The sequence below is a fragment of the Pecten maximus genome, chromosome 9 (assembly GCF_902652985.1).
Source record: "Pecten maximus chromosome 9, xPecMax1.1, whole genome shotgun sequence".
Taxonomy (NCBI): domain Eukaryota; kingdom Metazoa; phylum Mollusca; class Bivalvia; order Pectinida; family Pectinidae; genus Pecten; species Pecten maximus.
In genome coordinates this window covers 18,865,563-18,880,304 of record NC_047023.1, presented here as the reverse complement: position 1 = coordinate 18,880,304, position 14,742 = coordinate 18,865,563, and the positions used below count along the sequence as shown (strand labels likewise).

The window sequence follows — 14,742 nt, the reverse complement described above, 5'->3', positions numbered from 1 at the left end:
TTGGTTAACCGTTTGTGTGTTTTGTAGTAACCAGCAAATAAAGTTTGAAAACTTCATATTGTCCGCTGGAAATGTACGAAAGGGTTTCATTTATTATCGAAAGTACTCTTAAACATGTTTTGTTCTTCCAGAATTTTTTGCCGAGTATGATCTGCTGCAAATGTGTTGTTAAATATTGCACAATTAAGAAATTATTCTATCTCCTATACAAATAAATACAAAATGATAGAATGTTTAGACAAATATTTAATAATGTCGTTTTTTTCTGAAGGTCATGCAAAAACATTCGGTTCTTTTAAAAAAAACATTTTTTAGTAATTGTATTTTTTGTTTGTTTTAGAAATACGGGATGGCTTAATCAATGTGGTTTGTAATGTAACATTAAATTATTTGTCGTACCGAAGAGTTTGGTAAAAAATACATAATCTATCTATTCTAATTTCGATTTCAACATTGTGGGCACTATATATATAAATATATACATTATATAAGAAGAAGCCTGAGAGGGCAGAAAGGCCTTGCGGCAAAGTCTGTTTTTTTGTTATTTTTTATACATTATATATATATATATAAACATGCTCCACAATCATATTAATGAATATCAATAGGAAAAAATAATCTTGACGTAAGTGGAGACACAAATTCTTATAGCTGCGATTCTCTTCTAAGTAAATAAAATTTCAGCAGACTGGACATTTGATTGAATGAACCTCAAATATCTATTTTTTCCTGTGTACATACTTCTTTTTTTAATTATTCAAAGATCTAAGATATTTATTAAATTTCATACGTACAACCTATATACTAACATGATTATTAGAATTTTAGATTAGACGAATAATGTACTTGAAAACAGGGTTTTTTTCAGACAGAAGGAACACATTTGGATGTACACTTCATATTGTACTTGCGTATTGATTAGTTATTATTAAGATTAATTAATAATCACTAAACAAAACTATGTCTAAGATGAAAAATATATGATTTGAAATTTGCGACCTAATAATATAAACATGCTAGCATAGGAATGTTAAAGGCAGACTTACCAGGCGCCGTGAGTTTTTTTTTTTCCACCCATGTATATTTAACATTTTTTATACCTACGAAGTTCTACATTATATGAATAATCATGTAGTTATAAATTTATAGGCACATTTTTTTCACATATTTTAATAATGATGCACTTTCAAATGATTTGAAATTATTTTAAAATCAATTCAATAACCATAAGCTATTGAAAATTAAGATACTTTGATTTTTTCTTTAATTCCATACTTATGTTTTCTTACTAAATATTAATTGTTTGGTTATGTTATTTTTGAGAAATATTTTCTTTAGAATATTTTAGCAAAACATATCCTATAGATAGGTGTCTATTCCTGCATGGTAAAGCTAATATCCAGCACTATGTTGAATACTCATAAAACATTTTGAACAGAATGTTGAATACGTAACAATATATACCAATAATACATATTTTGTATAACTATTTTGACGTCAATTCCACATTGGAATAATGAGACACTATGAGTTAAAACAAAGTATCATAACTAATTACTTTTTATATTACAACGTTTATCTATCATTCATATTAAATACTTCTATGAGTTTTAAAATACATACTTCTCAGTTCCGAAATTATATTCGAAAAACTTGAAAAGCCTCAACTTATTTCCACCTTGTCTCCAATTCTTACTCGCATCTCTATTTACATCCAAATTACATTCTTTCAAAAAATTGTCTCTCTCCAACTGTATATAAAAACTCTTTGGTATTAAGAGAATCTTTTTAAGATATTGATAATTGATCTTTACCTCTCACGTACACAATATGCACATTTTACAAAGATGAGAGACGCATAGACGAATAAATGTTTATTGTGCCTATTTTAACCACATCATGTAAAAGTCCCAATGCTAAGAGACAGTTGTCCATTATATCAATCTGTTTACAGACAATCCTACCACATAATGTCCTAGTAGTATCGGTCGACTGTCACATTTCAGATTTCTAACTTAAACGTTTTTCTAAAGGACCTTTATTTTTATAACAGGTTTTTCACACAAGTCAATGTGATCACAAATGTGTATTTTTCTGTTGATACTGAGAAGATGACCAGGAAGTATATTTAAACAGTCCTTTTTCGAAAGCAACGTCCGTTAATTTTTAAGAGTATGTTCGCTAAAACCAACCTGTGGTCTACATGGTCCTAGTTCAGTCTGCTTTTGAAATAAAATATCAAAGAGGATATTATTAGTATTATTTTACACACACCCGGCGTCCCCCGGACTTAATATTGCTTTTAATATATAATCCTTTTTTGTTACTTAGAAAGATTGTACTGCTTTAGATTTGATCAAAAGATATGTTCATCTAAAATAATTTCAATTTTATATCTAAACATCATACATACATGTGTGTTACATATCTAGTTGACAAGCATTAACAGTTATATAACCAGTATAGAGGTTTATATACAAATTATATGTTCTCCTATTGGCTATTGCGTGAAAACTAAAAATTATTGACATTAATTAATTCATATATAATGATCACAAATGGTATCATGAATATATCTAAAGAAGTACAGAACTTATGTTCTACTTTTAAAGTGTATTTTCAGATTAATTTGAAATATGGAATATTTCTATTAACATAAAACACTCTTCTGTAAAATACTGTAATGGTAATAATTGAAAATAAAGAATGGATGAAAATCATAAATGATCTACAAGATATATATGAAGTTCAACAAATACCTGTCTTCTCCATATTAACAAGCACGCCCAAAATAAAATTAAAAAACGCGAGTATTTGTTTACCGTCTAGACTGGCGTGTAAATAGAAATAGGTTCACAAACAATTCTTGTACAGGTAAACATACCTTCATGCATATGGCAGGTAGACATTACCTGTATTATGAATAGCTTAGTGGCTTTATATAGACACAATAGACACAGACCTGCCCCTAGACTAATTGTTATGTCATAATACCTGGCCAAGTGTAATCAGTCACCTGTACAGGTACCAAGGCTATCCATATGGTTTACTCACTGTTTAATTAATGTGTTACAGGCGGGTTCGGGAGTGGGGGTTGGGGTGGGAGTTTGGGGTTTGGGGTTTAAGGGAGGAGGGGGGGGGGGGGGGGGGGGGGGGGGTTGCAATAGGGCAAATGACTTATGTTAGCCGAAATACCTTTCATGTAAATCGTCGCTGTATTGGTAAAAAAGAATCATCGCTTAGTAAACACAAGTTGACAATACACGAATGAATGCTGTCGCGGTTTTAAAACGCAGCAACTGAATTGACATATCACACATAGAATAAATATGAAATCAATCTTGTAACTGCTGACAAGTATAAACACTTTAATCTCCGATTACTAGACATTTGCCCAAAACATTATGCTTTTTTTTTCCTTTCTGGCTCTCTGATATACTTTGGTTTGGTTTGTTTTTGTTTAACGTCCTATTAACAGCCAGGGTCATTTAAGGACGTGCCAGGTTTTGGAGGTGGAGGAAAGCCGGAGTACCCGGAGAAAAACCACCGGCCTACGGTCAGTACCTGGCAACTGCCCCACGTAGGTTTCGAACTCGCAACCCAGTGGTGGAGGGCTAGTGTTAAAGTGTCGGTACACCTTAACCACTCGGCCACCGCGGCCCCTCTCTGATATACATTTGTATGTCTAATAAAATGAACGTTGAAGTTCAATGTCTTTCCATCAAAGGTATGCAGATGTATAAGAGGCCCCGGGGTAAACTGGTATAATATACGATGTGAGAGGCTGTGAAGACTTGGTTCGTATGTTCGTATTTAGGACATGGGCAGCCCTCGTATAGTGTTTTAGCACATCAGAAATATTTCGTAGGCCTTTACCACTTCACTATAATTTTTTTCAAAATGTTTCCAAATACTGACAAGTTCAATTGAAACGGGTCTAAAAAGATACATAATATGTATGCATGTTATGAAAAGCAAGGTGCGTTTTAAATTGCATACGCGATTCGTATTTCGGGATTGTTTTTGTAAATTGGCTTATGTTACTTTATAATTCAAACATCTGTATACAGACAGGGGGTTTACCTCAGTATTATTCGAATAACGAGATCAGCCAGTCAATGATACCAGATCGCACCATTACATCATACTAGCTGAACCTTTAAATTGCGCCGTTAAAACTGATCAAGAAATCAAAGGGATAATTGTGCATGCAACAAGTAATACATAAGCTATGTTTGCAGACGATACACGACTCACGAATAGGTCGGGAGAATAAAAAGCGTAAGATGACGCGTCTTGATAAAACTTTTTATTATAGAACAAGAAGTATTTACTAAGTACCGCGGATAAACATAGATCCTATATCAACAACCGGTGAAATTCTGGAGTAAAAATTCTCGATATTTTTCATTTCATTAGATAGATGATGGCAGAATATGGGAAAAAAAACTACACCAGATTAAATATTAATAAAATGTTAAAATGCAGCCAGGGGGATCCTAAAAATAATATGGAATTATTTATTGGATGGGAAGGATAATCATATTCTAATAGCAACGATAACGATGTTGTATGATGAATTATATATACTTTATAGAAAGTAAACAAATAAAAAGTTCACACAAAATTCTGCAAAAAGGACAACGAGCTGGATGCTAATGAAAACTTTATTCTTATAAAATAGATCGTAAATCTTAATGCGCTTATTAATGTCATCAAAGATCATTTTTCTATTGAACAATACATTAATTACAGTAAAAATGAGAAAATTAAAAGGCAATTTGAACTCAATTGGAAGAAATGGAAACCTGTTCTAGATTTATAGTCATCTGAAAAAGATAGTTCCTCTTTGCATATATAGCTTTAGGTCCCCAAAGACTGACATCGCCTGTTCTAGCTCCTTTCCATTACTTTTTATTTTTACCATTTAAAGAAATTTTCTCCCATGCTTCAGTCATGTTTATTTTTGTCTGTCTTTGTGTGTGGGCGTTCTATGTGTGATGGTGTGTCCGGTTATGCGTCTGTCTGTGCGTGTGTCTGTTTTGTCTTGTGTGATGGTGCGTCTATGTGTGTGTCTGTCGGTGTCGAAGTGTGTGTGTGTGTATGTCTGTGTAATGGTGCGTCTGTCTGTGTCTATCTGTCTGTCTTGTCTGTGTGATGGTATGTCTGTCTGCTTCCTTCTCACTCTGTATAAATTTAGGTTAGGTTATGTATGTATGTTAATTAATATGTAAATGATGTAAGTAGATGTGAGGCTTGTGGTTCAAGCTTAAAATAATCGTGATGAAGATGATGTTTTTTGTGTGATGATAAGGATGATGATGTTTTATTGTGATGAAAAAAATGATAATAATTTATGTATGGATAATGATATCATGATAGATGATGATGATGATTAAGTGTGATTCTTTTGATGATGATGATGATGATGATGATGATGAATGGATGAAGATGATGATGCTGATATGATGATGATGATGATGTTTGATTATGTATGATGACGATGATGATGATGGTGATGATGGTGGTGATGATGAACCGATGATGATGAGGAGTAAGATGATGATAAAGATGATGATGCTGATATGATGATGATGATGATGATGTTTGATTATGTATGATGATGATGATGATGATGATGAATCATGAGTATAGCTACTGTGGGTGTAAGAGTGAGAATGTGTGTGCATATATGTTTCAAATGTTTTGTATTTATGAAAAAAAATCGTGAAAAATAAAAAAATTCAAAAAAAATAGATCGTAAGTATGAGCTAACTACTTTTTTATCCGTCTTTTCTAACTTAACAGGACTAAACATTAACAATCAAATGTCGAAATTCTAATACACTATATTGAAAATATGGACAAACTTCAACTAAAAATTAGTACAAAATGGAAAACTACAATTTGTGCATGTTTACTTTTTGGTTATAAGAACTTATAGTTTAGTTTAAACTTTATTTTATTCAATAATACATGGCAATATAATATATACAATATAATTTCAAAAAGGATTCAGAAACAAGTACTAAGTACTTATGTAAATCTGTCTCCTTATAGACATAAAGTAGCTATGGAACAGTACTGACAATTCTTTTGGATATATAACATAGAACATTTAATTACATTTTAACATGTGCATGGAATATAAAGATAAAGGGTGCAGGGGATTGAAAGGGGCTGGGGATAATGCTTACGGTGAAGGTAGGACACGCGCAGATTTATTCATCGAATTCCGTATATGAAGAAGGGGCATTGGGTCTGTGCATATTGTATGAAGTAACTAATTATTAGTACATTAACTAAGTATAAGTACATAAAAAATAAAAATAAAAAAATGATGTAATTTTGAATTTTTAGAAGCGTCTAGACTGACAGATGAAACTTTGTACACAATCAAAAATAATTTCGTTCATGTGATCTGGTATTTCTTTACTGCCATACAGTAAGATGTTAACATTGTAGTTGGGGGGTAGATGACTAAAGCATTGGATTCTAAGCTGTTGATAGTTAGGATAATGGAGGAGAAAATGTTCAGTAGTTCCAGAGGACAATTTACATGAAGAAAAAGGATTATCAACTAAATTTCTTCTAAACAGGTGATCGTTTAAAGAGCTGCAGTTCATTCGAAGCATTGCATGATGAATTAGACCGTGTCTGCTATTGCAGTAGTAATAGTGTTTAGGGACAGATTAAGTGCCGTTATTTAAGAATGCTTTAAGTTTGGTAATTGAAGGACTATATTTTATGTCGTCGGGTAGTGAATTCCATAAGTCGACAGAGGAGGGTAGGAAAGAGTCTTTTTATTGATTAGTTCGGCAGTTAACTTGACAGAAATTATTAGATCTTCTTGTGTTATATGCATGTGTATTTAAACGGCGAGCAGGCAGAGTGTTAGTAAGATATGAAGGACAAAGACCATGAATAATTTTATGTTTTCTTCTTCGGACGACAACTTGGTCCCAACCGGTTTCTATATATAATTTATTGTGACTTGTGAGCTTGGTTGCCCTAGTGACGATTCTGGCTGCTTCAAGCTGTATGTTTTCTGACATCTGACTTTGGCCTAAAGTTATATTATCCCATATGATGTCTCCGTATTCAAGTAATGGTCTTATAAAAGTATAATAAATAGTTTGGAGAGACTTCCTATCAATGATGAATTTAAGATTCCTAATTAAAGTAAGTTTTAGAGGATTTATCAATAATGTATTGTACATGTATATGGTCAGTCCAACTTCCGTTTGATGAAAAAGACACACCGATGTGTTTGTGGCATGTGACTTCTGTTAAAGATGTGTTATTCATAAGTAGGGGAGGATGGAATGGTTTATGGAGTTTTTTTGCTAACGGTCAGTGTTACAGTTTTGTTAGGATTAAAATTAACAAGCCATTTATTAGAACACTCGTGAATTTTCGAAAGATTATCATTTAACAGGTTTTCGGTCAAGCCCGGTGAATCCACTTTGACATATAGAGATGTATCGTCAGCAAATAGCTTAATGGTAAACTTGTAGTTTAACAGATACCCACTATTTATTTCGTCATTTTATAACAAACATTTACTCAATGGATTGCAGATATTCGACAACATGAATAATAACAATTAAGGGATAACAAATAAATCATCACAAATAAATGATAACAATTAAGAAATAACAAACCTATCACAAATAAATAATGGCAATTTAGATTTTTTTTTTACCATAACAAGATTTATAACAATTAAGAGATAAATAACTTATCACAAATAATAACAACTAAGAAATAACAAATAAGCTATCATGCATAAAAATAACATTTAAGATGTAACCAAAAAGTTACCAAAAATAAAAAAAAAAGATATAAATAGGTTATCACAAATTAATAATAACAATTAAGAAATGAATCATTTATCACAAATAAATAATAACTATTAAGAGATAAATACCTTATCACAAATAAATAATATAAATTAAGAAATAATGACTTGGTTATTATATATAAAAAATGACAATCAAGAGTTAAAAACAATAAACAATGAACAATAACAATTCAGAGATACCAAAATAATTATCCCAAATAAATAATAACAATTTAGAGATAACAAAATAGTTATCATAAATAAACAATAACAATTAGGAGATAAAAATGGATTATCACAAATAAATGATAACAAATAAGATGTAGCAAATTAGTTATTATAAATAAATAATAACGATGATAACAAATTAGTCATCATAAAAAATAATGATAATACGAAATAACAAATTAGTTATCATGAATAAACAATAAAAAATTATAGATAACAATTTATTAGTTTTTATGAATAAATAATATCAATTAGAATATAAGAAAATATAAATACGCGGAACAATAAAAGGCCCCTTAAAAATGTAGGCAAGCATTGGTAAAAAGAAAAGTCCTTCTGCGCCCTGTTTGGCAATCATATAATAACTAAATGATTTTACTTCAGATAGCGATGTATGCTTTAGACATTATGATAATAGGGTTATAGAAGCATGGAGTGAATTATCATAAATCTTTAAAACATAGCTGTGATGTCATCCGTTGTTATTTGCGTACTGTTTCCAGCGAAACCCATGCATGATCGCCCGTAGCCGTTTAAGTACAAAAAAGGTAAATGTTGACAGCCACAGGTAACTAAATGGACGGCTAAGGGTATATTATTGGATAGGTGAAGGTAAGATTTTGAAGGATGAATGATTAGCAATATTATCGATAAGATGACATATAAACAAAAATAGTGAAATGAAGTTTTGTCGGTATCATCCTTTTGGAGATTCACGTACAAAGCCAGAAATATGCCTATAGCTATGACATATACTTTGATGAAAATATTTTAGATGTGGTGTTGAAATGTTGAAATATGAATGTAATCCACTTCAATAATGAATACTGGTGTTAAAATGTACATAGACTACGTGGTGTATGTAAATAAATCCAACTCAGACTCCCAGATAAAATCTGTGTAATTTCTTCGATTTCAGATACTTCAGAAGACGACATAAACTACCTTTTACATGTGACAGGAGTCAACTTTAACTTTCATGATGACTGCAAGGCTCACCACACAGATAAATACAGCCTTACTGAGCAACAATCTGGCAAGGACCAGTTCCTGGTCCTTCGAAGAGGTCAGCCATTCCAGATAACCTTGAACTTTGATCAGCCTTACGACCAGCAACAACATGAACTGGAGCTAATATTTGAAACAGGTATAAAACGAATGATTATCCAAATTAAGTTGCAACCATAATTTTATCTCAATCGATTAAATAAAGGCAACACGAACAAATAGATATAGATTTGCATGGGTGTCCTTGAAAAGCACAGAGAATGATGTGACTTGGTGTTCCGGAAGAGAAAACGTCTTTTGCCTAATGGGCGATATTCGCCCTACAAATCCATGTCAAATTCAGATAACGTCACATTCTCAAAGCGTGAACTAGGGTGTTGATAAGGGAGACAACAGGCATACTAACAAGAGGGACTGATTTTATACTGAACTCATTTATATATGATGTTTACTTACTGATGTTAGTGTAAGCTACATCTATCAATTTTAAATGATGCATGCTTTTTGTTTAGGTACATTGGTTTTAGAGTTAATATCAAGCCAATTGCATAAATTAGGTTGACAAGAATTGTATCAGAATTGAAAGAAACACTAGCAGCACAGTAAATTGTTTAATACAGAATTACTATCCTAGAAATAGCTAATATGTCACTTTATGTATTTTATCATCCACTGACACACAATCGTTATGAAAATAAATGATAAAATTATATTTAAAACACGCTATTTGAACTAAGTCTTTCTTTTTTAATGTTAAACATTCTTAGTTCTATTGAAGTTCTATTTCATACATAATTTGTAAAAGAACCTTCTTTAAACGAAATAAACAATTTGTCTATCCTTTATCCCTATTAAATATTGCCGATATTGTGTCAAAGGTACATATCCTGTGGCAACAAAGGGAACGAGAGTGGAAATGTTCTTGTCAGCTGCTGATCAACACTGCGAGTGGAGAGCCAGGCTTCTGGAACAAAAGGACCTGGCCTTGACATTGGAGGTCATAACTCCGCCTTCCTGTATCATTGGCCGATGGCATTTCAAAATAAAGACATTTAAAAAGACGAATATGCGGCCATCAAATAAGATTTACAGCCACCCTCAACCTGTATACATCCTGTTTAATCCTTGGTGTAAAGGTACATCTCGGAACAGACAGCCACTCAAGCATCTATACATCCTGAATCATCAAATTCTGTTTCAATCTTGTTTAGCAATGCTAAAAGATACATAAACCTCTTCCCATTCTGATCTATCAGAGTTATTCGTTGACAATCGATCGGGTCGAAAATGACCCCAGTGTAAAGATACATTACTGACTTCAGAGTATAATACTTGCTGTATTTCTAGGCTAATACGTAAAAAGTATAGTGTACATCTTGCCATCACTATCGAACTTATTCCTTTGCATTAACCCGTTACTGAAACACGGAAGTTAGTGACTAGTAGCTTATCACACAAGATTTATTTTTTCTGATACAGCATTGCAGATATGATCTTATTTGTTTCCAGTATATAAATTTTGTTACATATTACAGAGGACCAGGTCTATCTACACAACGATGGACTACTGGAAGAATATGTACTAGGCGATACTGGCAGGATTTTTAAGGGAAACGCAAAAGATATTTATGGCAAACCATGGAATTTTGCTCAGGTGTGTAACAAATCTTTTATGTGGTTTGATGTAAAGATAAGGAAAGCTTCACAATGATCAATTCTACATATTTTGGGTGTCTTTGTGTCATCTGACCCTGCCTTAGGTAATAAATTATTCCAATTTCACTCTACGTTGTAGTTTGATGACCCAGTGTTGGACTGTGTCCTTGACCTTCTGAACAATTTTCCAGCTTCCAACAGAGGTGATCCTATCAAGATCGTACGCAAGCTAACTGCTTTGGTAAGACGTATTCAAATAATCAAAATGTTTTATCTGAACATACAGAATATACACATGTTTGATAGTTCATTTGTATTACTTTACTTTGTAAGGTTAACACTTCAAATGAGAACAGAATCCTGATAGGTAATTGGTCAGGTAATTATGAGGGTGGCAAGAAACCTACGGCCTGGACTGGAAGTCAATCCATCTTGGAAGAGTACCACAAGACCAAGCTACCAGTCAAGTTTGGCCAGTGCTGGGTTTTCTCAGGAATTTTGACTACATGTGAGTATTGTATAGCGCTTCACGGAATCAATTGTATTTTGATGAACAATGGTGACAATAGGGGCCGCGGTGGCCGAGTGCTTAAAGTGTCCCGACTCTTTATCACTACTCCATCCACCTCTGGGTTGCGAGTTCGAAACTTACTTGGGGCTGACCAAAGGCTGGTGTTTTTTTCCGGGTACTCCGACCTTCTTTCACCTCCAAAAACTGGCACGTCCTTAAATGACCCTGGTTGTTAATAGGACGTTAAACTAAAACAAACAAATTTGGTGAGAATGAAATCTTTCAATATAAATTCACAATGTAGCTCTGTGTCGAGGAATGGCGTAACTGTATGAAGATTACATTTTAAAAGTTACACATCCGGCTTCTTATTGCTACCAATCGACCCTGTTGAACTGTTTCATTTTACAAGCTAAGTCGTATTTAACTCAAACGTATCACTGACCACAGTTCCTTACTGGTTGGGTTAAAGCAATCCCGATATCAAGTAAGTAAGAAACAAATAAATGACTCACCACTAATACTCCAATGAAATCCAGTGACCTTTTGATGATTAGAAAAACAAACATTTACAACAGATTGATAAAGGTTTCCCATCATGAAATAATTAGAAATTGCATTGACATCTGAGTTTTAAATTGCCAGGTTGCAGAACACTAGGAATACCTACCAGAAGCGTCACTAATTTTGCCTCAGCCCACGACACAGACATATCCGTCTCAATAGACTACCATTTTGATGAGGATGGGAACTTTTTGGATTACATGAACACAGACTCAGTATGGTGAGTAAATATTAACTCAATTTGAACAGGACCTGGACAGAATTGTTTGGTCTATATACAGTAACTAAACTTTCCAGAGAGTTCCTCTTAAGATGGAGGAATAAGAAACACTAAGATATGACTGTGTTCGAACTTCTGTGTTCTGTTATTTGTTTATCTGTACCATTCTTCACATATTTTAATGCCACCATTAATCACAAGAATATACTAAAATCAAATAAGTTATCTTGTCATTTTTTGTTATGAAGCAAACTATAATCATCTGTAATCTTCTAGCTTCAGTTAGAGTACAATCCTAGATTGCTATTGAAGATTCATGTATATGCCATCGGTTATTGAACTACGGGGACTGTTAACGCGTTTAGGTTCCTGATACCGAATTCTAACACATATTGTACATTTAGCCGACGATACTGGAGCGAATTCAAAAATTCAAACTGTCCTAAAAACTGGAAAAGCAGTGGGACAGCTGTACAAGGTCAACTGTGCTCTTAAAACAAAATATACCGGTAGATCTATATCTTGTCAACTCTCGGTTTATAATATACATTTCGTGAGATTGTATAAACGTCGAGTACAGGTAAACTAATATGTTAGGTAATTGATCTTAACAGATTCTATGCTTTGAACAACCCAAATCAACTTGCATTACTTACATTAAGGTAGCATTATCACTGTTACATGCTTCTACAACACAATACTTAACAAATTAGCTTAATCACTCATCTTGCAGTAGCATATACAAATTTACACACAGTGCTATTATTATTTGGAGTAAAGCTTGTTCGTCTCATGTTGAGTTTATTCTATGATGACATTGTTGCATGTTACCTCCATCTGCTATTGGAAAATTTCTTTCAAACTATTAGGCACTAAAAGCTGCAATGACCATATTCATATCTTTAGAGAGAACATACTGATGAATCAATGTACTATTATTTTTCCACTACAAAAGCATTTTCGGGTCCCCTTGGTACCAACATACATTATTAAAGCAATTATTTATCAAATGTTCAAGACATATGCAATCATACAAGGGAGACAAATGCTGTGTCCTATTTCTAAGATATACGACTTCGCGGTGCTGTTTTCTGTGTATACTACACAACGCAGTTGTATACTATACAACATGTCTATGATTAATAAAACATTATTTGATGACAGGAATTTCCATGTGCGGAATGATGTGTGGATGGCACGTCCTGACCTTAAAGATCAGGAATACGGAGGCTGGCAAGCTTGTGACTCTACTCCCAAGGAGACTAGTGATGGTAATGACTAGAAAATAGTACTTGATGATTAATAATAATAGAAAAGAGATTGTCTGAGAGCAAGTCTGTGAGATTAAAATGTCCATGCTGGTGATGGACTTTCTGACTGCATGAAGTACGAATCCAAAACACAGGATTGAAATTTCGCATTGTGTTCCAAATACTGTATATGCAATTTTCTATCTAATGAATCAGGTAGATTACTTATTTAGAAGTACGAAAATAGGGACGATAATTTCCATCAAACACTCCCAAGGTATGTGACAAAAACCTTGTCGTACTTTCTTCATATCACAGTAAGCGCTTTCTGCCGTTCTGATTGTAACCAAATCTTCAAGCGGAAGTATCAAAATTAACAATGACTGAGACCAAACTGATCTTAGGGACAGCAAAAGTAATTTGGAGATGTTATCAAATAAGTAACAAAAGATCCAATAGGTATATTTGAGACCTCTTCTGAGTGTTCTTTATTTGCCCTACGGCAGACTGATACTTTCTCGACTCACCTCCTCCTTCTCTTCGTTCTCCTCTTTCTGTTAATCATTTGGTAACAATGGGGAAACCAGATATTAAGTCTTGTACGATCTAAGAAGAAATTTCTGAGAATTATCCTTAACAAATTTCAACTGTCAAAATCCAAGATGACCTCCCTTTAAATCCACAGATCAATTTCACAATTTCATTGGCACCACCAGGGGCAAAGGGGAATCTATTAGTCTAGTTTGATAAATATCACTCTCATTCTTTTCAAGAAATAGTGATGACAACATATAACTGTCAACATACAGTATGTACATCTGCCTGGCATTTTGTCTTCGAGACCAGTCTCAAAACTTGAGTGAAACTACTGTGGACCTAGAGAAACCTAAAACTCTAATTTCCAGAAATATTTATCAATTGATTTCTTTAGAAAAGGCGATAACAATGTTTAGCGGCACAAATCTAACATGGTTGCCTGTCTGATATTATGTGTTTCCGATAAGACTCAACATTGAGATGGTACAACTAAAGTCAAGGGGATCATACACATACAGTTTGAGAAATAATCTGAAGTACTTCTCAAGTAATGGCGATAGCTAACTTCAACTGTCAAAATCAAAGGTGGTCGCATATCGGCCATTTTATTTCCCTATCGAACAAAAAATTAATTGTGCACAACTAGAGACCGAGGGAAACGTAAATTTGAAGTTTTGCGAAATATTTTTACAATACTTCATAAAAATATTGATATACATATGTACTTGGGTTGGTCAAGGAGATTCTTGTTAAAGGGAGGTAATAGATTCTATCGTATTTGCAGCATGTCTAAAAGCAGATATGATTATACATTCGAATTCAATATTATGTTGAAATAGAATGTTGAAATAGAATGTTGAAGTAGAAAAGGACCATTTCTCCTCTTTTTAGGTCCGTACAGCTGCGGGCCCTGTCCGCTCCTGGC

The 14,742-nt window shown here is 33.3% G+C and overlaps 1 protein-coding gene across 1 annotated transcript in view; it reads left to right on the top strand.

Annotated features, from left to right (window-relative positions):
• Nucleotides 1-14,742, top strand: part of LOC117333912 — a 27,231-nt gene that overhangs the window by 10,238 nt on the left and 2,251 nt on the right. The window contains exons 13-21 of the mRNA XM_033893329.1: nucleotides 4,242-4,281; nucleotides 8,991-9,218; nucleotides 9,958-10,215; nucleotides 10,615-10,733; nucleotides 10,875-10,976; nucleotides 11,069-11,243; nucleotides 11,892-12,030; nucleotides 13,195-13,301; nucleotides 14,709-14,740. Coding sequence (XP_033749220.1) covers nucleotides 4,242-4,281; nucleotides 8,991-9,218; nucleotides 9,958-10,215; nucleotides 10,615-10,733; nucleotides 10,875-10,976; nucleotides 11,069-11,243; nucleotides 11,892-12,030; nucleotides 13,195-13,301; nucleotides 14,709-14,740 — 1,200 coding nt within the window. The remainder of the gene's footprint in view (nucleotides 1-4,241; nucleotides 4,282-8,990; nucleotides 9,219-9,957; nucleotides 10,216-10,614; nucleotides 10,734-10,874; nucleotides 10,977-11,068; nucleotides 11,244-11,891; nucleotides 12,031-13,194; nucleotides 13,302-14,708; nucleotides 14,741-14,742) is intronic.